The sequence below is a fragment of the Protopterus annectens genome, chromosome 14.part0 (assembly GCF_019279795.1).
Source record: "Protopterus annectens isolate FY-2018-M chromosome 14.part0, PAN1.0, whole genome shotgun sequence".
In the NCBI taxonomy this organism is placed as follows: domain Eukaryota; kingdom Metazoa; phylum Chordata; order Ceratodontiformes; family Protopteridae; genus Protopterus; species Protopterus annectens.
This window is the reverse complement of record NC_056748.1, coordinates 42,749,351-42,773,177: the sequence shown is the minus strand read 5'-3', so window position 1 is coordinate 42,773,177 and position 23,827 is coordinate 42,749,351. Positions and strand designations below refer to the sequence as shown.

General features: G+C 40.0%; 1 protein-coding gene across 2 annotated transcripts in view; it reads left to right on the top strand.

Moving 5' to 3' along the window:
* The window catches only part of LOC122788856 (transmembrane protein 150A-like), a 738,717-nt gene that overhangs the window by 618,411 nt on the left and 96,479 nt on the right, over positions 1–23,827 (top strand). For both annotated transcript variants that reach the window (XM_044055755.1, XM_044055754.1), the window contains one exon: positions 12,133–12,200. In XM_044055755.1, coding sequence (XP_043911690.1) covers positions 12,133–12,200 — 68 coding nt within the window. The remainder of the gene's footprint in view (positions 1–12,132; positions 12,201–23,827) is intronic.

Sequence of the window (23,827 nt, the reverse complement as noted above, 5' to 3'; positions counted from 1 at the left end):
ATGCAAGACTTTGGTTTTCATTCATTACGGAGGAGGGACCAAGAATGTCACCAAACACCAGGGTCTGGCAGTAAATATAAGGAAACTATGACAAGCTGGGGACTTGTAAAGAGGAATTTCAACAAGCAGCAGAAGGTCAAAGGAATGAAAGAACTATGGGAAACCATAAAAGTCTAATCTGGGACAGGTTGGAAAATATACTACAGTGGGTGGCTAGGGCAGAAAAGGAGAAAGCCAATCTGGCCCATTTACAATGTGAGGGAGTTATAAGGAAAAAGGAAAAACTGCAAGGACTGGAGGAATAAGCAGGTAGAAGTATTTCAACAGAGAACAGCAGGAAGGGGAAAGGGAAGTTGGAGGAGAGGTTAAGAAAAGGAAAAAGTGTCAGCCTAAGGCAAGCAAGAGTAGGAAAGAAGTTGGTAGGGAGACTGAAAAACAGCCTGAGAGGGGCTAAACTGGGGTTAGGGCTGACATAAAGGTTAAGATGCTTACCTGAGAGACAAGAGGTCAGGGTTTGATTCTCACAGAGAGGAAACTGGCTAGGTTTAAAACAGTGCAAAAAGACAGCTAGCCTACTACTTACATATAAACCTAAACCATAAGGAGACCAAACAGCAGGTGAAAATTCAAAATGAATACTTTGCATAGGTGTTCATTAAAAGAGGAGGAGAGCACAGGACAGTGACTAGGAAGGATGGACAGATGTAAAGATAACATCAGAAATTGAGAAAACTGAAGAAGGCTAAGACTCAAGGACCATATCAGATACTAGTAAGGAGGGATCCTAAAAATGCTGACATTTTGTTAGAACTTCTGAGAGAACTCAAGCATGTTACTTAGAAAGGAAATGGTCGCACAGGACATGTGACAAACAGTAATGGTACTGATCACAAAGAAAGGACAACAAATAGTCTATGTAACTACAGACTAGTTTGGGTGATGTCAGTGGTGAATAAGACAATGGAGACAGTGCTGAAGTCAGGATTAACAAGCTTACTGGAGCAAAACCATACCTCTCAACTTCTTAAAGCAAGAAATCTGGACAAAGCTTAAATAGTGGGGGACAAACAGCCCAAAATAGGGACAGATTTTAAATATAGTGCATATACATGTAAAATGTTACTAAAATAATAGGATTTGTATTAGAATGCATTTTATGAAGCATATGAAGTCTGAAACTCAAATGTGGCATTAGTTAGTGATGTCAGTCCTCAGTGATTTGCCAGAAACCACAAATTTTATGAGGAACTGACCAAAAATAAGAAGCAAAAATCTGGATATTCTGCGAAAAATTGGGCATTTGAGAGATATGAGCAAAACAATCTACTTAAGTTATATCATGGATCCTTTTAATCTAACCTGACATAGTTCCATGACTGGGACACAAGGCAGATTTGTACAGGTATAAAGCAGGTTGGTGCAGGTACAAGGAAAGCAGACACATACAAGATAGGTGGGTAGGGTCACAAGGTAAGTGAGTACAAGTAACCTTGTAGATTTTATGGCAGGATTTCAGCAAAATCTTTCACTCCATCTTTTACCACAAATTTCTCACAAAGATGACTAAGTTATGAATGGGTTAAAAACTGTGTAGATGAGTACAGAAGTGGGTAGATAAAATAGAACTAAAGATAATTTGTCAGTCAGGAGCTAATGGACAGTCAGAAACTGATAAATGGAGTTCCACAATGGGTGGTTCAGGGTTCAAACTCATATAACTCAGAACTTACAAAAGGCATAAAGCACTGGATCAGACTTCCTGAAGACAGCACCACGTTTGGGATCATGGAGAATATATGAGGTAGAAAGTGTAGAGGGGCAGCTTAAGAGAAATGGAGGCCTAGTCTAACAGGTAGCAGTATCAATTCAGCCTTTCCAGAAGTATGGCTCTGTGCCTTGTGATTTATAGTCCAGGACAATAATATACAGCCAGGATGAAAAAAAGACAAGAACAAGGTCCCAAGAGTTGGCATTATGGAAAATCCATTTTGGACTGGTATGTGTTGTTCTGGAGACTTTATAAGGAAAGAGAATTCATGAAGCTGGTAATGAGGCAAAGGAAGGTGACAAGGATGGTAAGGAGTAGCGGAGGTGTGATTCACAAGGAGAACTCAAGCTTTTTCATTCAAAACATGTGCGGATAATACATGTATTTATTTATTTATTTCACATTTGTTTACCGTGAAAGTCTGTCTGGGGAGAAAAGCTCCAGTAATAAGTAACAAACATGTTGATAAAGTTAACAATACAAGGAAATACTAGTAGCATACAAAATCATCAATAGTACAATGATGGACAAAACAGTATTTTAGAGGTGACAGTGACATAACATGTGATACATGCATTTGGATAAAGAGGAAGTCAAGTTACAACAGAATGGGAGAAAAGACTGAAGTATGATTGCACCTACTATGAAAGATGTGGTTATATATGGAGACCTTACGAGTTATCCAAGATGGCTGCAAGAACAAAGCCAGTTGTTTGTTAAATGAGAATTTAGGAGCTTTTTAAATTGCACTATATTACACTGTATATATAAGACACTGATGGGGAAAGGTGAGGGAATTCCATGGCAAAGGAAGTACAATATAGAGCAGCGCATATGCCTAGTACAGGAGGAAGAAGAGACAAGCATAGATTTCAGAAACAGTACCTCTTTACTTGTAGAATATCTTCCCCTGGGAATACACCCCAGTATTCTGTTTTATTCTGCTGGTGCTGCCATTTTACTCTGCTCCTGGTGATCCAGTCCAGGTGTGATCATCACTACTAGATCCTTTTTCTACTTTGTTACCATCATCTCCACTCACCCAGGCTGATACTTCACACTAGGACTGCTACAGCCTAAGTGTAGCACTTTTTCATTTGTTTGCACTGAACCTCAACTGACATCTTTCTGTCTAGTTTTTAGCCTTTCCAAATCCTTTATTAAACTTTTCTCCATCCTCTACTGTTGCACCTATACTTGTGTCATTACCAAATGACTTATTCCTGTAATTTATTATTTCATATATATCTGAGGCAGACATACTACTGAACCAGGAGAGATCCTTAGAATACTCTGATAGTTGCCTCTGTAATCCCAAGCAGTATCATCTTATCACAACCCTCTGTGTCTCACAATTCAGCCATGCAGCTGTCCAATTTGCAGTCTTGGTTCTATTCATAGCTTCTTCAGTTTTTCTTTCAGCCTCCTGTGAAAGACCAAATCAAAGCCCTTGCTGAAGTCCAGGAAAACCATGGATACTGGTCTTCTCCTGCCATGCTCACCTGTAACCCAATCAGAAAACTTGATCTGGTTTGCCTGATAGCTTTTTCTGGCTGCAAGCAATGTTGATTGATGTTCTGAATATTAATCTCTTCTAGAACTGTTATCAGCCTTCCCCTAAAGAATTTCTCCATAACTTCCCTCCCACATTTGTTAAGCTAAGAGGTCTATGGTTAGCCAGATTGTCTACTTTCCCTTTTCCTTGTATGACAGTACCACAACTGTTATTTTCAGTCCTCAGCAACATCTGCTGTAACCAGTGATCTGATGAAGCTCTATCAGTGAGTCTGCTTACACTGCCCAGATTTAGGGAGGCAGTCTATCTAGTTCTTGTGCTTTGTCCTCCTGAAGGACAGCCATATTCCTCTAAACCTATCCCATCTCTATCCTGGTGTCTATGGTTTGTTTGTCCCACTATACCTTGCCTACCTCCCAGGATGGCACCCACCCTTTGTTTTCCTTTGTAAAGACTAAAGAAATCTATTCATTCAGTAGTTCTGCTTTTATACTGTATTGCTTTGTCATTTCCCACATATCTTTGCTTGGCCTGGCTGTTTCTGTTCCTCTATTTTATATTTTTTCTATGTATTTAAAAAAATAAAACCTTACTTACTTTGTTAATGTCTTCTGCCATCTCCTCTCAGCTTTAGCCTTTGATGCACTTCCCATCTTTTTGCCTTTTTGCTATCGTCCTTGTACTGTGTCTTCTCCCCGTGTATTCTTTCTATCTCTTGTAGGACCTATCTTTTGTCCTAATTCCTAGTCGCACAGTTCTGTGTAGCCACATTTTGCTTTTTTGACTCTTCCTCACACTGCTGCTCATAGCCCTAAGTACCCAATCTCTGACTGATTCCTGTAGCTTGTTTATTCCTTCAGTCTGGTCACAGTCTCCTAGGTCATCCTTGATCACAGCCACCAGCACAGCATAATCTACCCTTTTAAAATCCCACACTGTTTTCCATCCAACTATGAACCACACAGTGGCATGTGGTGCCTTAATCTGAACATCCATGACACCCTTGGCATTAGATAGGACCGACCACATCCAGCATTCTCTCCATTCTGGTAAAGTCCTGCAGCAGCTGGCTGAACCTCTCACAGCCTAACACTTCAGTCATCTCCCCCACTATCTCATATCATTGAACCTCTTTGAATAAGCATTCTGGACAAAGTTAAAAGTAATTGGGGGACAAAGCCCCAAAATCAGAGATCGAGTTTAAATATTGATCCTATAAACCTAGAATGGTGCAAAAATTGAGAGAAAAAGCTAGCTGCACACCTCGGTGAAGTAAGCGACACTTTTAATAACTAGACATAAAAGTCCTTTGAAGCAGTGAGTAGGTTGTTTTATGCTGCATTTTTTGAATAATTTTTCTAAATATTTTTTAATGATTTTTGGATACATTTTGAATTTTGTGAGGTATAGAATTATTGAGGTTAAGATTTATGTAATATATAAAAAGGTTTTGACAATGTTTGTAAGCATCATTACCAGTAGGATTTTATACTAGGTTCACTATGTTTTTAAATGATGATTGATGTCTTAATCAGTTCTTTTTTCTGACTGGCTTCATTGCATTTAAATACAGATGGTTTGACTGTTATGATTTAGGTCTGAAGAAGCTACCTGACAGGTAGCGAAAGCGCTTACCTTTTGTGCCTGCTTTATTGTTTTGTTGCCTTTTATGTCTATTTATTAACTGCTTCACTTACTTCGTGGTGTGCACCTAGCTTTTTTTCTCCATTTTTATCTTTGCTGCATGTTGGTGCACTTTACCAACCACAAGAAACTTTGTTTTAAAGAAAGATGCTAAAATTTCAGGTTTTGCATAAGCATGCATTTTGGGAAGGACTTTAAGCTTGAAACTCAAATTATTTAGTGCCATGACTGCAATCCTCAATGATTTGTCAGAAAGCCACACATTTTATGAGGAATAGACTAACAATATAAAGGAAAAATCTTGTCACTCTGCAAAATTTTAGACGGTTGAGAAGTATGCTACCTCTCTAACCTGTTTCTCAGAATCTCCCAATTTGTTCTTGGCACATTCAGATCCACCATAAGTATTACCCCCTTTGTCCTGCCCCACTCCTTTATGTACCCCTGCAGTCTCTTATCTTCCTGTCTTGTGTTTGGAGGATTATACACCGTATCACTTCTCCACATCTTTCTGTACCCTAACTGCTAAGGCAGGTAGCCTAGCTTCTAACCCTGGCTGTAACCTGTCCTTGTCCTTGTCAGCTGTTATACCTCCTCATGAGGCACATCTGATACCTCCCCTTTTCATAAAGTCTAATCTCCTCCCATCTCTACCTTCTCTGTCATTCCTGAACAATTTATATACAGCCACCTGCAGGTCTTTCTCCCTTCTTGTCATTGACTTATGTTTCTGTAATAGCAGTAATGATCACCCTCCCCTCCTGCATCACTGCCTGCAGGCCCTCATCCCCCTTTACAAACTCCTTATATTACATTGTTACATTGTAACCCTAAGTAATGCCCACCCACCCCTCCTACATCACCGCCTGCAGGCCCCCATCCCCCTTTACAGACTCCTTATATTACATTGTTACATTGTAACCCTAAGTAATGTCCACCCACGCCTCCTACATCACTGTCTGCATGTCCACATCTCCCGTCACAGACTCCTTATATTACATTGTTACATTGTAACCCTAGGTAATGCCCACCCACCCATCCTACATCACTGTCTGCAGGCCCCCATCTCCCATTACAAACTCCTTACATTACATTGTTACATTTAAACCCTAAGTAATGCCCACCCACCCCTCCTACATCACTGCCTGCAGGTCAACATCTCCCTTCACATACTCCTTATATTACATTGCTACATTGTAACCCTATGTAATGCCCATCCACTCCTCCTGCATCACTGCCTGCAGGCCCCCAACTCCCTTCACAGACTCCTTATATTACATTGTTACATTGTAATACTTGGTAATGCCCACCCTCCCCTCCTGCATCACTGCCTACAGGCCCCACAACTCCATTCACAGACTCTTTATATTACATTGTTTCATTGTAATACTTGATAATGTCCACCCTCCCCTCCTGCATCACTACCTGCATGACCCCATCTCCCTTCCGATACTCCTTATATTACATTGTTACATTGTAATATGAAGTAATCCACACCACCTCCTGCATCACTACCTGCATGTCCCCATCTCCCTTCCGAGACTCCTTATATTACATTGTTACATTGTAATACTAAGTAATCCACACCACCTCCTGCATCACTACCTGCATGTCCCCATCTCCCTTCCGAGACTCCTTATATTACATTGTTACAATGTACTACTTGATAATGTCCAAACTCCCCTCCTGCATCACTACCTGCATGTCCCCATCTCCCTTCCGAGACTCCTTATATTACATTGTTACATTGTAATACTAAGTAATCCACACCACCTCCTGCATCACTACCTGCATGTCCTCATCTCCCTTCCGAGACTCCTTATATTACATTGTTACATTGTAATACTAAATAATCCACACCCCTCCTACATCACTACCTGCATCTCCCCATCTCCCATCACAGACTCCTTATATTACATTGTAATACCAAGTAATCCACACCCCTCCTGCATCACTGCCTGCATGTCCCCATCTCCCTTCCGAGACTCCTTATATTACATTGTTACATTGTAATACTAAGTAATCCACACCACCTCCTACATCCCTGCCTGCAGCTCCCCATCTCCCTTCTGAGACTCCTTATATTACATTGTTACATTGTAATACTTGATATTGTCCACCCTCCCCTCCTGCATCACTACCTGCATGTCCCCATCTCCCTTCCGAGACTCCTTATATTACATTGTTACATTGTAATACTTGATAATGTCCACCCTCCCCTCCTGCATCACTACCTGCATGTCCCCATCTCCCTTCCGAGACTCCTTATATTACATTGTTACATTGTAATACTAAGTAATCCACACCACCTCCTGCATCACTACCTGCATGTCCCCATCTCCCTTCCGAGACTCCTTATATTACATTGTTACATTGTAATACTAAGTAATCCACACCACCTCCTACATCCCTGCCTGCAGCTCCCCATCTCCCTTCTGAGACTCCTTATATTACATTGTTACATTGTAACCCTAAGTAATGCCCACCCACCCCTCCTACATCACTACCTGCATGTCCCCATCTCCCTTCCGGGACTCCGTATATTACATTGTTACATTGTAATACTTGATAATGTCCACCCTCCCCTCCTGCATCACTACCTGCATGTCCCCATCTCCCTTCCGAGACTCCTTATATTACATTGTTACATTGTAATACTAAATAATCCACACCCCTCCTACATCACTACCTGCATCTCCCCATCTCCCATCACAGACTCCTTATATTACATTGTTACATTGTAATACCAAGTAATCCACACCCCTCCTGCATCACTGCCTGCATGTCCCCATCTCCCTTCCGAGACTCCTTATATTACATTGTTACATTGTAATACTAAGTAATCCACACCACCTCCTACATCACTGCCTGCAGCTCCCCATCTCCCTTCTGAGACTCCTTATATTACATTGTTACATTGTAATACTTGATATTGTCCACCCTCCCCTCCTGCATCACTACCTGCATGTCCCCATCTCCCTTCCGAGACTCCTTATATTACATTGTTACATTGTAACCCTAAGTAATGTCCACCCACCACCTCCTACATCACTGCCTGCATGTCCCCATCTCCCTTCCGAGACTCCTTATATTACATTGTTACATTGTAATACTAAGTAATCCACACCCACTCCTGCATCACTACCTGCAGGCCCCCATCTCCCATCACAGACTCCTTATATTACATTGTTACATTGTAATACTTGGTAATGCCCACCCTCCCCTCCTGCATCACTACCTGCATGTCCCCATCTCCCTTCCGAGACTCCTTATATTACATTGTTACATTGTAATACTAAGTAATCCACACCACCTCCTGCATCACTGCCTGCATGTCCCCATCTCCCTTCCGAGACTCCTTATATTACATTGTTACATTGTAATACTAAGTAATCCACACCACCTCCTGCATCACTACCTGCATGTCCCCATCTCCTGTCACAGACTCCTTATATTACATTGTTACATTGTAATACTAAGTAATCCACACCACCTCCTGCATCACTGCCTGCATGTCCCCATCTCCCATCACAGACTCCTTATATTACATTGTTACATTGTAATACTAAGTAATCCACACCACCTCCTGCATCACTACCTGCATGTCCCCATCTCCTGTCACAGACTCCTTATATTACATTATTACATTGTAATACTAAGTAATCCACATCACCTCCTGCATCACTGCCTGCAGCTCCCCATCTCCCTTCCGAGACTCCTTATATTACATTGTTACATTGTAATACTTGATAATGTCCGCCCTCCCCTCCTGCATCACTACCTGCATGTCCCCATCTCCCTTCCGAGACTCCTTATATTACATTGTTACATTGTAATACTAAGTAATCCACACCACCTCCTGCATCACTACCTGCATGTCCCCATCTCCCGTCACAGACTCCTTATATTACATTGTTACATTGTAATACTAAGTAATCCACACCACCTCCTGCATCACTGCCTGCATGTCCCCATCTCCTGTCACAGACTCCTTATATTACATTATTACATTGTAATACTAAGTAATCCACATCACCTCCTGCATCACTACCTGCATGTCCCCATCTCCCTTCCGAGACTCCTTATATTACATTGTTACATTGTAATACTAAGTAATCCACACCACCTCCTGCATCACTGCCTGCATGTCCCCATCTCCCGTCACAGACTCCTTATATTACATTGTTACATTGTAATACTAAGTAATCCACACCACCTCCTGCATCACTACCTGCATGTCCCCATCTCCCTTCCGAGACTCCTTATATTACATTGTTACATTGTAATACTAAGTAATCCACACCACCTCCTGCATCACTGCCTGCATGTCCCCATCTCCCGTCACAGACTCCTTATATTACATTGTTACATTGTAATACTAAGTAATCCACACCACCTCCTGCATCACTGCCTGCATGTCCCCATCTCCCGTCACAGACTCCTTATATTACATTGTTACATTGTAATACTAAGTAATCCACACCACCTCCTGCATCACTACCTGCATGTCCCCATCTCCCGTCACAGACTCCTTATATTACATTATTACATTGTAATACTAAGTAATCCACACCACCTCCTGCATCACTCCATTTACAAATAAGAATATGAGAATTAAAGAAATAATTAATCATAACTGGAAATTATTAAGCACAGATGATAGGATATCAGCAATAGTAGGGATGAAACCTAGCTTCACATATAGAAACACTAAATCATTGAAAAGATTATTGTGCTATGAAGATGATAGTAAAATGGAGGTATGCTCTCAAAGACAAGGAACGTTTTCCTGCAGAAGTTGTAATCAGTGTATATACATGGCAGGTGATAATAAATTTGTACATCTGAACACTGATCGTGAATATATTTTTAAACATTATGCTGACTGCAGGACTAGGGACTTGATAGATCTGGCGCAATGTCAGTTATGTAAATCTTTTTATGTCGGCAAGACAAATAGAACCCTTAGGGAACGTGTCAGAGAACACATATATGCCATAAACAGAGAGGATGAAGGCAATGCGCTAGCTAGGCATGTGATGACCTATGGTATGATGCATAAATTTAAATTTTGAGTTTTAGAATTAATTAAAAAGACTGGTATACTAGCAAATGTTAAGAATTATACTGAAGAGCAGGAAAGTAGATGGATAATATGTTTACAAGCTCATTAAGCATGTGGTCTGAATAATAAGACCACTTTAAAACCTTTCCTAACGGCGAGGCCCTATGCACATTATGCACTTTATTTATGTATTAGGCTGAAATACAGTCTTATTTTTGTATTATTTGTAATTTGTGTTTTAGGATTATTTTTATGTTATTTAGTTTTAATGTATAGTAGCTTCCTGCATACTAGGTATTTTTGTAATAATTTTACTAAATAAGATAGGTTAAAATATACTGCTTAGTTAGATTCGTTAATAGTACTGTATTATAGACATAGCTAGATGTTTCTTTAACTGATTTTTAGGTTTTTTACACATAGTTAGCGTCTCACTGTGACAATTTAATGATGGACTTTAGGATGTAAATTGTTTTTGTGATGTCATAATTATTTTTAGAATGTGATTGGAGGTTGTACTGGTAATGACACTATATAATTTAAATGGAAGATGACTGCTGTAGTAAAATCTGATGAAACATTCTTTGTAACGTGAAAGCGCTTACTATTTGGAGTTTGTCTATATTACATTTTTATAACAAGCTGTGGTGTTGCCTCTTTTATTACTTTTTGGATTTACAGTGCTGTTCTTAAGAGGCACTTTATCCAGGACTGCTTTTGTTTTGTCTTCAGGAGTTAGTAGACATTAGTGCCCTGCAGTATTACTGGTTGTTAGGAGTTATTAGACATTAGTGTCCTGCAGTATTACTGGTCAGTAGGAGTTAGTTGACATTAGTGTCGTACAGTATTACTGGTCAGTAGGATTTAGTAGACATTAGTGTCCTGCAGTATTACTGGTTGTTAGGAGTTAGCAGATGTTAGTACCCTATAGTATTACTGGTTGTTAGCAGTTACTAGACATTAGTGTACTTCTGTATTACTAGTTAGGAGTTAGTAGACATTACTGAGCTGCACTATTACTGGTTAGGAGTTAGTAGACCTTAGTGTCCCTCAGTATGACTGGTTAGCAGTTAGTAGACATTAGTGTCCTGCAGTATTACTAGTCAGTAAGAGTTAGTAGACATTAGTGTCCTGCAGTATTACTGGTCAGTAAGAGTTAGTAGACATTAGTGTCCCACAGTATTACTAGTTGTTAGGAGTCAGTAGATATTGGTATCCTGTAGTGTTACTGGTTAGGAGTTAGTAGACCTTAGTGTCCCTCAGTATGACTGGTTAGCAGTTAGTAGACATTAGTGTCCTGCAGTATTACTAGTCAGTAAGAGTTAGTAGACATTAGTGTCCCACAGTATTACTAGTTGTTAGGAGTCAGTAGATATTGGTATCCTGTAGTGTTACTGGTTAGGAGTTAGTAGGCAGACATCTCCACTAAACAGTGATCTTTATCACCCAGAATAACCATCAATAGTTGTCCCCAGTTTGGGAGATCTCAGTTAAAGAAAGTAGAGTTCAAGGTTGTGAAAGTATCTCTTCAATGCCTTATTCATATATATAGAGTATTGTTATTATGATATTGCATGACATCAGAACATAAGGTGACAGAGAATGTCCTTCTTTCTTAAATGTTTGATGGTCTGGAATGCGAGAAATATGTGCATTTAGAAACTGTGAAAATATACACCGCCTAAAGTCATGAGTCTCCTCTCTCCCTCACCTGCATATAAATATGCAGTCTCTCACACACACACACACACACACACACACACACACACACACACACACACACACACACACACACACACTCACACGGATATATATATATATATATATATATATATATATATATATATACATATACACACACACACACACACACACACACACACACAAACACAAACATGCACACTTGTAAGTGGCTAGATGGCAGTTATACCCATCTGCACATTTTCATACCAAATCCCTATTTCAAGTCTACTCAGATCCCAATAAATATCTTGTCTTTCCTTTTTTTTTCAAATAATCATTCTGACTGTGATGTGGTAACGGTATCTATCATATTTCTTACCTTCCAGAGCACATGATTATTTTTGGTAGTGCAGACTGAAAAAGCAAACCTGTAACTATTTTATCTTTTTTTTCCAGCACCTGTGGTATAAATTTTCCAGAAAGTGCTGTTTTCATGGCAACATTAAACATTGGCTCTGCAATATGTAAGTACTATTTCCTCATTTTAAAATGTTATTTTTATTGTTGTCATGGGTTTGTTTGTCTGTTTGTTTTTAATGCAAGCAGCTGCATTCGAGAACACTGAGAAAAGGAATAAATCATAGAAGCATAGATTCAGTAATTTATATCTATCTGTATATCCAGAACTGTAGCTAGAGTGAGGTGAAGGACAGCTGCCCCAGGTGTAAGGTACTAAGCCAGGCAGTTGGGCAGAAGTGCATTACTGTAGCTGTTTAAATGAATGAATGTGTGCTGTCCTTTGGGTGAGATATTAAACAAGGGACTCGTCTGACTAAGTTGTTGGTAGCTCAGGTGAGTATAAATGATCACACAGAACCTAGCAAAAGGAGTAAGTATTGCTTCATTCATTGAATACTTTTCCATTTCTCTTTCATTATTCCTACGCTCATTATATTTACACTTTATATCATACTTTGTACGTCACAGCGAAGGACTTTACATGTTTATCTTGGTATAAACATTTAAAACCCATTTCATCCTTCTCACCATAACCATTTCTTCATATCACAAGTCCCCTGATGCCCAAGCCAAATTTCCTCTAGCAGCAGAAACACCACCTCAGGTCTCTCTTGAAAAGAGGACACAAGCCTAGTGGGTATAATCTGGTCAACAAAGGATAGATAGATAGATAGATAGATAGATAGATAGATAGATAGATAGATAGATAGATAGATAGATAGATAGATAGATAGATAGATAGATAGATAGTGCAAAGTTTACATTGTAAAAAAGTAGCAGATTACATTTAAGTATAGAAGAATTTCTATAAAAATACCCTGCCATAGCAGATAATCAAGTAGTATTTTTTCTGTTTGTTTGTTTGGTTTAGTAAATGTAATTCTTTGAATCAGAATGCTGAAAATATGAGGAACAGCAGTAGAGTACATGACATATAAGGCAAGGAAGCTAGATATCCAGGTTTGAATCCTTCTAGTTCTCAGTTTCACTCTGCAGCTATGAAGAGAAGTCTATTAATAACCATTTCCTCTAAAAATAAATGGGACATAACTTTTGTGATAGCTGCATGTCAACCAGTCAACCATTTAACAGACAGACAGATATATAGATAAACAAACAGAAAGAGAAAGAGAGATCAAAGAGAAACAAATTAAGGAGGTGGGAAGAAGTGCATGATAGTGAGGAATAGGATCTGTAATGGAAAGCAACTGGTAAGTAATGTGAATAAACTAGCCAACTGCAGAAATAATCATCTGCCACTAGTCACAGAGATCTCACCAAGTCACCATTTGTCATTTTCCATAAACTTATTTAATCTGCTTTGGATTGTACCAACACTCTTAACCTCTTTCATCCTATATAGACACAATCCTTTAAAACCATATCCTCTCCTCTAGTTTCCATCTTAGAGCTCCTGGAGAGCCACACTACCCTTAAAACATCCAATTCTGACTTCATTACTAGTTATAGATCCCCATCAGTGTTCTCCAAAGATCGTGGAAATTGCCCGCTGAAATTTTTAATATCAAACTATATACCTTCTTACTAGGTGAGTTCAGTTACCCAAGCACACTTACACCTCTAAATATGGATATGGTCAGATTTTCACAGACGTTTTTAATACCAATGTCATGGAGCAAATTGAAAAACTATCCATTAGGGGCTTTAATATCTTTGACCTGATCCTTACCAGTGCAGCCCCCAACTGTATTACATCCTGTATCTCCCCATCTCTGGTTAAATATGACCATAAGTCAATCATCTTCTCTGTCTAGGTTAGAAGAACCACTCCACCACCAAATTACTCCATCTTTAGGGACTTCTCCAGGGCAAGGCTACTTCTAATTTTAACAGACCTATTGAATATTCCCAAAAAAATTCCCACAAATGGACACAAATGAGATGACTGCTGTATATACCTCTGACTTTTACCAGCATGTAAACCACTGCATCAGAAAGTCAGTCCTATCTGCTCTAAACTTAATGGTAAATTCATGAATAAACCTCGGTGATGGAATTCTTATATTACTAACTGTAGAACAAAAGATGGTAAATAATGAAAATTGTACCAAATTTTCACTCCCCTGCCCTTAAACCACACTGAGACATCTTATCACAGAACGTGAGAGCACTATTAGAAAATGTAAAGCTGAGTACAAGCTTATGGTTACCACACACACCAAAGTAAACTTCAAGTCTTTATTTAGTTATGTCAAGAAATTAAAGAATAACATCCAACAATGCAGTGACCTTGTCCATAATAATAACGCACATTCTGATCCCCAGTATATATTAACAGACACATTTAGTGTTAATTTTACCTGCCTACTAACATTGTTGCTCCCACTATTCCCTAAAAATTTAGTTTCCTTCAAAATCACCTTGAAAAATTCTTAAAATCACTGCCAAAGGCTAAAAATAATGCTTCCTTGGGACCAGACAACCTTACCAGGCTGCATTCTCATAAGTGGGAAGTATGCACTATGTGGGCCTCTACTTAAACTGTTTGAACTCAGTCTGTCTATGGGGCTTGTAACTGATGCCTGGAGAACAGCCACTGTGACACCCCTGACACAAGGGGTAGCCCTCTACAGAATCAGATAGTTATATGCCCATCAGCCACACTAGCCTTATATGTATGTAATGGCAGAACTCATTTATGTGGACATAGTAACCTTAACTGACCTCAGTTAGTATGGTGTTATAAAGGGAAGTTTCTGCCTCATGTAAGCTTCTTTGCAAAGATTACAGAGGCTCTGGCTAGAGGTCACTGCATGCACATTGCATATCTCAGCCTGGCCAAAGCTTTTGACAAAATCCCCAACAGTGCTATTACTAAAAAAGTAGATAAACCTGATGTGAACCTCTACATTGTCTATCAGATTGCAAATCAGATAGCTAACAGATCTGTAGTTATGAAAGTTGCTGGTACCCTCTTTTGCTTAAAAATGTGACTTATAGGGGTATCACTGTTCAGTTTTGGGCCTTAACCTGTTTGGCTTTTATTTTGTAGAAATCTAAATCAAAATACCAGAAATGTGTTTGGCTACACTTACTGATCACTGCAAGCTGGCAGGCTTGTAAGTGCAATTTTAAGGATTGTTTTAGTTTGGTTAAGGAGGAGATGGCAGTTATATTAGTGAGCAGTGTGTTCCACTTTTTGGCTATGAAATTGGAGTCAAGGGAAGATCCAGCAGAGTTGCTGGGTTATGTGACTTGAAGGAGGCATTTGTTATTGGTGTGTAGGACCCTAGTACTGGAGTAGGGATGCATTAGGTTTAGTAATGCAGGGTTTTTCTCTAGGTAATAAAGTATTTTATGGGTTGTAGAGGAGAAGTTGGGGGAGTTCAAGCCAGTTAAGTCTTTTTAGGACTGAGCAGTGGTGCATGAGATGAGGGCTATTGGAGGCAAATTTTGCATTTTTGTTAGTGCAGGTTTCAAGTTTAGCAATGTCTGATTTTCTGAGATCGCTGAGGATAGGGAGGCATATAGGAGTGTGGACAGGAGATGTGTTTGTGCAATATTTGCTTTGGTGGTGTTTGTGAGGAACTGTCTGTTTCTACATAGCCCCCTATTTTTTATGTACTTTATTAATAGTGAGTGAAATGTGAATGTCAAAACTCAGGTAGCAGTCTATTTCAACTCCAAGTAGTTTGGTGAGGGTGACAGGAGAGATAGTGGGTTTGTTATGTGATATGATATCAAAAGTCGGTGCATGTGTGTTGAGGTTAGTTGGTGGAAATATGCAAAGTTTGGTTTTATTAGGGTTTAATATTAGTTGAGAGTTGGTAAGCCATTTTTTCTACAGAAAGGAAAGATGTCTGTGTTTTTAGTTGAAGATCTTGGAGAGACAGAGAGGAACAGAAGAGTGTTGAGTCATCAGCATATTGGATAACAGAAGCATGTAGAGAACTGGAGTGGACATTGTCAGTAAAGATGGAAAAGAGTAGCGGACCAAGGATGGTGCCTTGGGGAATGCCTAGTATAACGGGTATTAAAGGAGAGAGTTCATGCTTCAACTGCACAGCTTGCTGCCTGTTTTTTAAATAGCTTTGAAACCAGGTGTAGGTGGGTCTGCTAAGGTTCAGTTCAGAAACAGATGAAATACGTTTGTTGTGGTTAACCATATCAAATGCCTTAGAGAGGTCTAGAAATATAGCGGATACAGAGTTACCATTATTTCTGTGGTTGTCGACTATATGTGTGAATGACATGAGGGCTGTTGTGGTGCTATGGTATGGCCTGAAGCCATGTTGGGTGTTAGTGAGTAGGTTGTGGGTGGTAAGGTAATTCATAATTTTTGAGTAAATACACCTTTCCAGTATTTTGGACAGGGGTGAGAGTATGCTAGGGACTGATATTTGATTAGGTTTTTTTCAGTCTCCCCCTTTATGGAGTGGAATAATGTGAGACACTTTCCAGATGTCTGGGACTTTATTTTCTGATACAGAGCATTTGATAAGAATGGATACTGGGTATGCAATAGCATCAGTAGCTATTTTTAAGAATTCAGATGGGAGTTTGTCAGCAGCTAAAGTGGTGGGCTTTAATTTCTTGAGGAGTTTTTTAATTGTGTCCTTAGGGGCAGGAGGGTAGGTAAAGCCATTGCAGTTAGTAAGGAGATCAGAAGGTAGGTTAGAAGATGAACAATTTTAAGAGTTTGCACATCTAAGAATTGAGTCAGTGAAGAATATGTTGAAATGAGTCAGAACATTAAGTGTGGTATAGTTTAAGATTGGAGAAAGAGTGCTAGATTTTCCACGGTGGAGAATGGTGTTAATTGCTGACCAAATTTTTGGGATTAGTTTGATATTTGACTTGCATGTCTTGGTAGTACCCAATTTTGTCTGTTTTGACACAATTGTTTGCTTTATTATGGAGTTCAAGGAGTGTTTGCTTGTCTGTGAGTGATCTAGTTTTGTGCCAATGGACCCAGACGTTATCTCTGGATTTCAGCAGACATCTAGTGTCTTTGCTCATCCAGGGGGTGTAGTTGGATTTAATTCTTATGGTTTGAGGGGGGCCTGGGAGCTGAGGATATCTAAGAAGGCTGAGCTGAAGTACTGAACAGCTTCATCATCATCAACATCATCATCTCCCTTTTTCCCATTTTGTTCTACATGGGGTCGGGGTATCTCATCTCTCTCACTTCTGTGTCACTTTCCTGCCTTCTTCGACACTCATGCCTGACTGTCACAGCTCTTCTCTCACACAATCCATCCACCTCTTTGCTGGATGCTCTCTTTTCTCTTTTTCTCTTGCCTTGTTACTGTCTCTCTCAAATCTTCATCAAGCTGTCTTCAGCTTTTCTGCACATGTGCCCAAACCACCATAATCTGTTGTCTTTGACCTTCTCTGCAGTTGGCGCTACTCTGGCTTTGGCTCTGATATCCTCATTTCTTCGTCTGTCCCACAGTGTGCATCCTACCACCCATTGCAGGCACTTCATTTCTATCACCTCTAGTTTTCTCAGCTGCTCTGCCTTCACTGCCCAGGTTTCTGTACCACACAGTAGTACTTGATTGCACCAATGTCTTGTGCACCTTACATTTGAACTTCTTTGGCATTCTTTGGTCACACACTGTCCCCTGGCACTCTGTGGCAGTTGGCTGCAGCACCTCTGATTTTATCTTTGACCTCTTCATTGAGACTTCCATTCTCTTCAACCACCCCTCCCAGATACTTGAATCTGTTAACCTGTTCCACTATTTTCCCTTCTGTCTTACTTTTCAGCTTATTCTGATTTTGCCCATTTGATGCCATTACGTCTATCTTATCTGTACTCACTTTCATCCCCTGTGACTTCAGCTTTGCATTCCAGTTTCCTATCCTTTGGTGAAGCTCTTGTTCAATCTGCTTGTAATGTCGCATTGTCTGCGTACAGAAGTTATGTTGACCTGTCCTCACTGACCTGCTTGCTAATACAGTCCAACACCAGTATGGATAGTGGTGGGCTCAGAACTCGTCCCTGTTGCACACCTAGTTACAGCCCCTCTTTGAGCCTGAGTACTATCATACTTGTGTCACTGGGTCTTTGCACATAGCCTGCAATAATTCTGCCAATGTTTCTGGGACTTTGAACCTCCACAGGACAGCCCAAATCAGCTTTCTTGGGACCTTGCCATATGGTTTCTCCAAGTCTAGGAATGCCCACTTGGGCTCTTTCCTCATCTCTCCTTTCTTCTCAACTATCTGATTTACTGCAACCCTGATGTTAGTAGTGTTGCATCCTGATCTGAATCCTAACTGTTCGTCTCACATCTTACTTTCACTCTGCATATTTGTTTATCGATCACTCTTGTCTACATTTAATGCAGCGTGACAGCAGTCTGATACCGCTGTGATGCCATAGTTGTGATTGTCTACTTTGTTCTTGTGTACCAGTATTAGGATGTATATTTGCCATAAAAGATCTAGTCCTATTTGATCTCCTATTTCTTTGGAAAACCAGTGGCTCTACAAATAACTGCAATAGTGATTTAAATCTACATCAACAAATTAACATGACTTATCTGAGAGAAAGGCTCCTAACTCAATGTATTCCCAGCCTATGGAATAAGTTAGAATTACAGGCCAAATAAAGTACTAGTTTAAGGCTAGTCTTGATGAAGTCTGGCGATTGTTTCAGAGGGTTAAGACTGTGTGCCATAGATCCAGTGGGCCAAGTCTGATTCTCTCTTATGCATGTTGTGTGTCATTGAGTAAGTCACTTTACCAGCCATTGCTCCATGGTATCCCTGAAAAGGCATTGAGGGCCTACCTAGTTAAGAAATAGGAATTATTATTATTGGATGGGTAGGCAAAACATTTCTCCAAGGTTATTAGTCCTGGTATTAAGTGCATGGAAAGGGACTTGAGAACTTTTTAAGTGTGACTACTTAAAGGTGCTTATCTTATGGTTTCCATGAGTGCCTGCCTTGTATTGCTTCTGTGTTGCTAGTATGTTTCTACTTGTCTAAACCTGTCAGGCATTACAATTACTGGATTTATACCCACACCCATTTATGCACATGTACCTTCATCAAATAGTCACACGGAAAAGATATAAATAGAGAGAAATTATGTGCTCAGGCTATCTTCTGTGTTAAGATGAGGTTCCAGTCATGCAATCAGCACTGGGGACCTTTTTACAAATTAGATGGATAGTGGCAGTAAAGCCTTCACTTCCCTTGTTGTAATAAGTCATCTAATACCCTCTTTGATTCACTGTCTCGTTGCAGTAATGTTTCAATTTATCTAGTCAGTTACAGTGCCAGCCCCTCTCACAGTGAGAATGCCTTGTGCCATGATAGCCGTAATGAGACAAACGTGGCTTACCAGTTCATTTCCAAAATGCAGGATTCCAGTCTGCTGTGTTACCTGTCAACACCTTGTCTTTCTAAAAATTGAGTAATGCCAATAACAGTACAGTTTTTGGTTCCCTGTTTTGTTATCATTACAATTAATTTTGTAGCTTAATTTTAATTTCATTAATTTCAAATTTATGTACCATTTAACATTCACTCACCAAGGGGGCCCGCACAATTTTTTGCAGGAGGTTGCAAACCCAGAGGCCAGAGCTCCAGGGCATTTCTGTTTACGTGTAGATAACCAAAAAAAACTATATACCACAGTTAACTGTAAAGTACTCAGATCTTAAATATGATTGCTCATTTCTTGGTTAAATGAGTATACAGTTGCCAGCAACATTGAAGCCTTCCATAAGGCATCTCTTGCAGGTCCTTGCTTAATTTTTGGCCATCTGCAGCTTTACGTAACAGTGTCCACAATGGGTGGGGCACATGTGCTGCTCTTCCTACACAGTGCAGGGTGCCTAGGAAATTAAGCAAGCAGGTAGGACTATGTAAATTATATCAAAGCCATGCCCCCAGTCATTGCAAAGTAACACAAGAAATATTAATTTAAAAAATGTATTTAATAAATCAGTTAAAACTGCACAGTAAGCATTGTGGATGTTTTAGTGCACATACTGAGTGCTTCATCTCAGTGTAAGCCAAGACAGTAATGAAATACAAAGTGTTGTATTGTTATGGTCGGTTCTGAGCAAGTTAACTTCACAACTGAGTTCCTACCCAAAGCAAATTCTGGCTCTAAGTGTGGCTGACATTGCGGGTGGTATGAATAAAGTATAAATGGTTGAACATACTCCTTGTCATATCTGCAAATGTAAGATGCATGCTAAAGTGGAAGTGTGGCCTGTGTGTTTGTGGTTGGGGAGCAGAGTTGGATCATGGTCAAATTGGGCCCTAGACAGGGTAATGGATTATGCTCCCCCCCCAGTACACAGCCATCTTCTCTGCAGCCATTCAAGTGTCCCATTACTTGGCTATTTCTCCCCAGGTACTATAAATACTGTACTGTGCATGCTGTTTTCTGCTTTATTTCTACAATGATTATTTGGATTTAACTTAAAACTTTTTTATAGCACAAACACTGATAGACATTTGCTAAATAAAGCAATGCAGTCTCACAATGAAAACAGACTTGGCATTAAAACTTCTCTTCCCTTGAAACTCACATTCATTGAAACAGCATTGAAACCCACATTCTAAGAAAATGCATCTGGCCAGTGGTGTATAAGTTTACTTTTGGGCTGTTTTCAAATCATAGGCCCCCTGCACACATATTTAGGACCATGCATACATGCATGTGTTATTTGATTTACCTTCTGAATCTACTAAATTATATTCCTTATATAATACAGCACAACTTGTTAGAGCATGTTTTATATTTGTAGTTTTGAACATTTTTCCAGTAAGCAATAAAACAAAACATATGAACCATAATGACAAAACTGCCCAATTCAGAACATTTCCATCATAAGTTGAAGTTCCCTGATTAAAATCTGCCTCTGGGCATTTTTCTCTGGCTATACTACTTGTGACAAGCCCGTGGTCCTGCAGAGTGTGGTCCTTCAGAGAGAGAAACTCCAGAAGAACTACTACTTGGATTTTAAGTATCTTTTTTTTTTTTTTTTTTTACTTGAAATACCTTCTTAGATTCCCCAAAAAAAAACTTAAACTGTTTAGCTGTTTGCTGCATTATTTTTAAAAATGCTGCTTAAAGTTACTTTAGTCTAATTTGATCGAACGTTTGTTTGTTGCAGCCTACCGTCTGTTTGGGTTGTTTTGGACCATTTTCAGAGCAGGTTTTGGTTGTTTTTAAACTGGTCTAGCTGTTTTGAAGGTCCCTGTTAGCAAGATCTTTTTATTTGTTTTAAATTCTGCTCTAGCAGCCAGTTAACTTGGTACTTCTTCAAATTTGCTTTCAAGGAAGTTTCCCAGTTATCTACTCAGAAAGCTTCGTCAATTTATACTACTATTTACATCATAATACTAAGTCTGTGAATATCCACTTCCTCGTAAGCAGTAATATCCTAATCACTCTACCATCTTCCCAATTTCTCACTTCCTTATCTCCTCGAGTATCCTTATACACTTCTTCATGTCGAGTGAGCTACAACTGGCATCCCTCTCCAGACAGATTATTTAATCTCCTAACTGAGACAATGTACACTCAAGACACAAAGACATAGCCAAACTTGCTCTATGTAATCAAACACTCGGCTCTGGAATGACCAGACAGGAGGGAGATGCAAGACAGAACACAACAAACCACACAAACACAACCTCACAGGAGGAGATGGGAAATCACACACAACAAAACCAACACAATACACAACAAACCACATACCCAAACCTCCCTACAACACTTACAAAAACAACACATAAAACAGAAAGACATAAAAATTTCCCAAAAAAACAACAAAAACAACAACACACCATCCCAGACATCAGGAAGTGGTAATCACACACAAAACACATGCTTAATACAAACACCCATAATCAAATTGCTCAGTCACTCAAAACAAAACCACATTAACACTACACTAGAGCTACCAGGCTTAACAACAGAGGTGACACACTACACTCCCGCCACTAGGCTGAACATACCAGTCAAGGACAGGAGACTGCCTATCGTCTAAAAGGATCCGCCACATGACACCACTGACGGTCACTCCAACCTGAATGAGTGACTCCGCCCAACTCCATGGTGGTCATGAAATTGAGAAAGACAGGACGTATGACCTTATGACAAGGAACATGTGCTTGGAGCTGACCCTGAGCCCAGGCTGGTATACACCTGATGGAATGCAGCATCTTGCTGATTCTTGCCCTGATGCCAATACAAAGCTCACCACATTCACAAGAATTGGGATGAGTGAATGACAAATACCAGCATGAAAAATGTCTGTTTGCATCCATGACTCTGACAAGCTGGCTTGCATCACAAGGGACTGCTTCTGCACCTGTCTCCACCTGGCTTTACAATATCATAGTGCCTTTTGCACAAGGGGGCTCTTGCCACTCCCCACCTGCCACTGCAACAAAGCCAAAAAAAAAAAAGGGTAATGCTGCTCAACGCCAGAAAAACCTGCTGCCAAATGCAGGTCTAATGCACCTCAATAAAATACTGAGGCACCCTTCGCCTGGGAGAACATCGACGCCTGTTTCAGGCCCCTGAGAGCAGCCCAGTGCTACCAGAGCAACACCGTGGAAATGGCTATCCCAGTGCTACCAGGGCACCACAGGAGGGGGGACCATACCAGGAGGGCCCGTCCACCCCACCCAGAGGGGGAGGACACCTCCAGGCACATAACAACCACACAACCTAGTATTCATCAAGGTGCAACTACCATAGACCCATACAACAATACAACACCCAGCTCCAAACATACTACCCAATAAATCTCATGAACCCTGGACACCTCCCAATCTCAGGATTGAGACAATGAATGTATCACACAAAAGAGGATATGAATGTATCACAAAATGCCATCATACTGGGAGACTTCAACAATGCACCCATACTGGGGGTACATTGGAATAATCAATGCACTGAACAAATAGTTATCCACCCAACAATTCAGTCAAACTAATTTGAACCACTAGTACAAAAGACCCCACTAAAATGCTCCAAACCAGAAAATGGATCCTCACTAGTACAAACTGACCAAAAGCTCCATCTGACCAATATAAAATCACACTGCATATATCTCCACAGTGAGAAATACCCAGCACAAAACTTCACAACTTCAAACTTCTAAGAAAAAGCAGAAACTACTCTTAAGAAATGACATCCTTCACATCCACTATCCCATAAGATAGATCATCCCACAATGTTTTCTGTGTGGACCATCCAAATGCCGGACTCACATGCCACAATCCTCTGTAAATAATCCCAAAAAAATCCAAGTCCCAAGCCACCCAAGGCAAGCGTCTCCCTGTGACCCCACCAAAGAACCAAAAAAATCTGTAAGACAAAAGCATTAACAAATTGTAGCACATCAGAACAAAGAAGATGCATCTCACATCAGCACTCATAAAAAAATTCATAAAAAAACACCCAAGGCCAACTTTGAGAGAACGCTTAAAACACTAAAGATAAACACAAAACTTTCCTTCAAAATGGCTACTCATAGAAACCAAAGCCAGATTCACTCAGAGTTAGTTCACAACAACAAAAATACACTGAACCCATACAAGTTGCCAACATTCACAACAACACTGCTGACCACAATCCTCCCTTCTCCTCCTCAACCCCCAAAACAGAATAAATTTCTTCCCTCCTC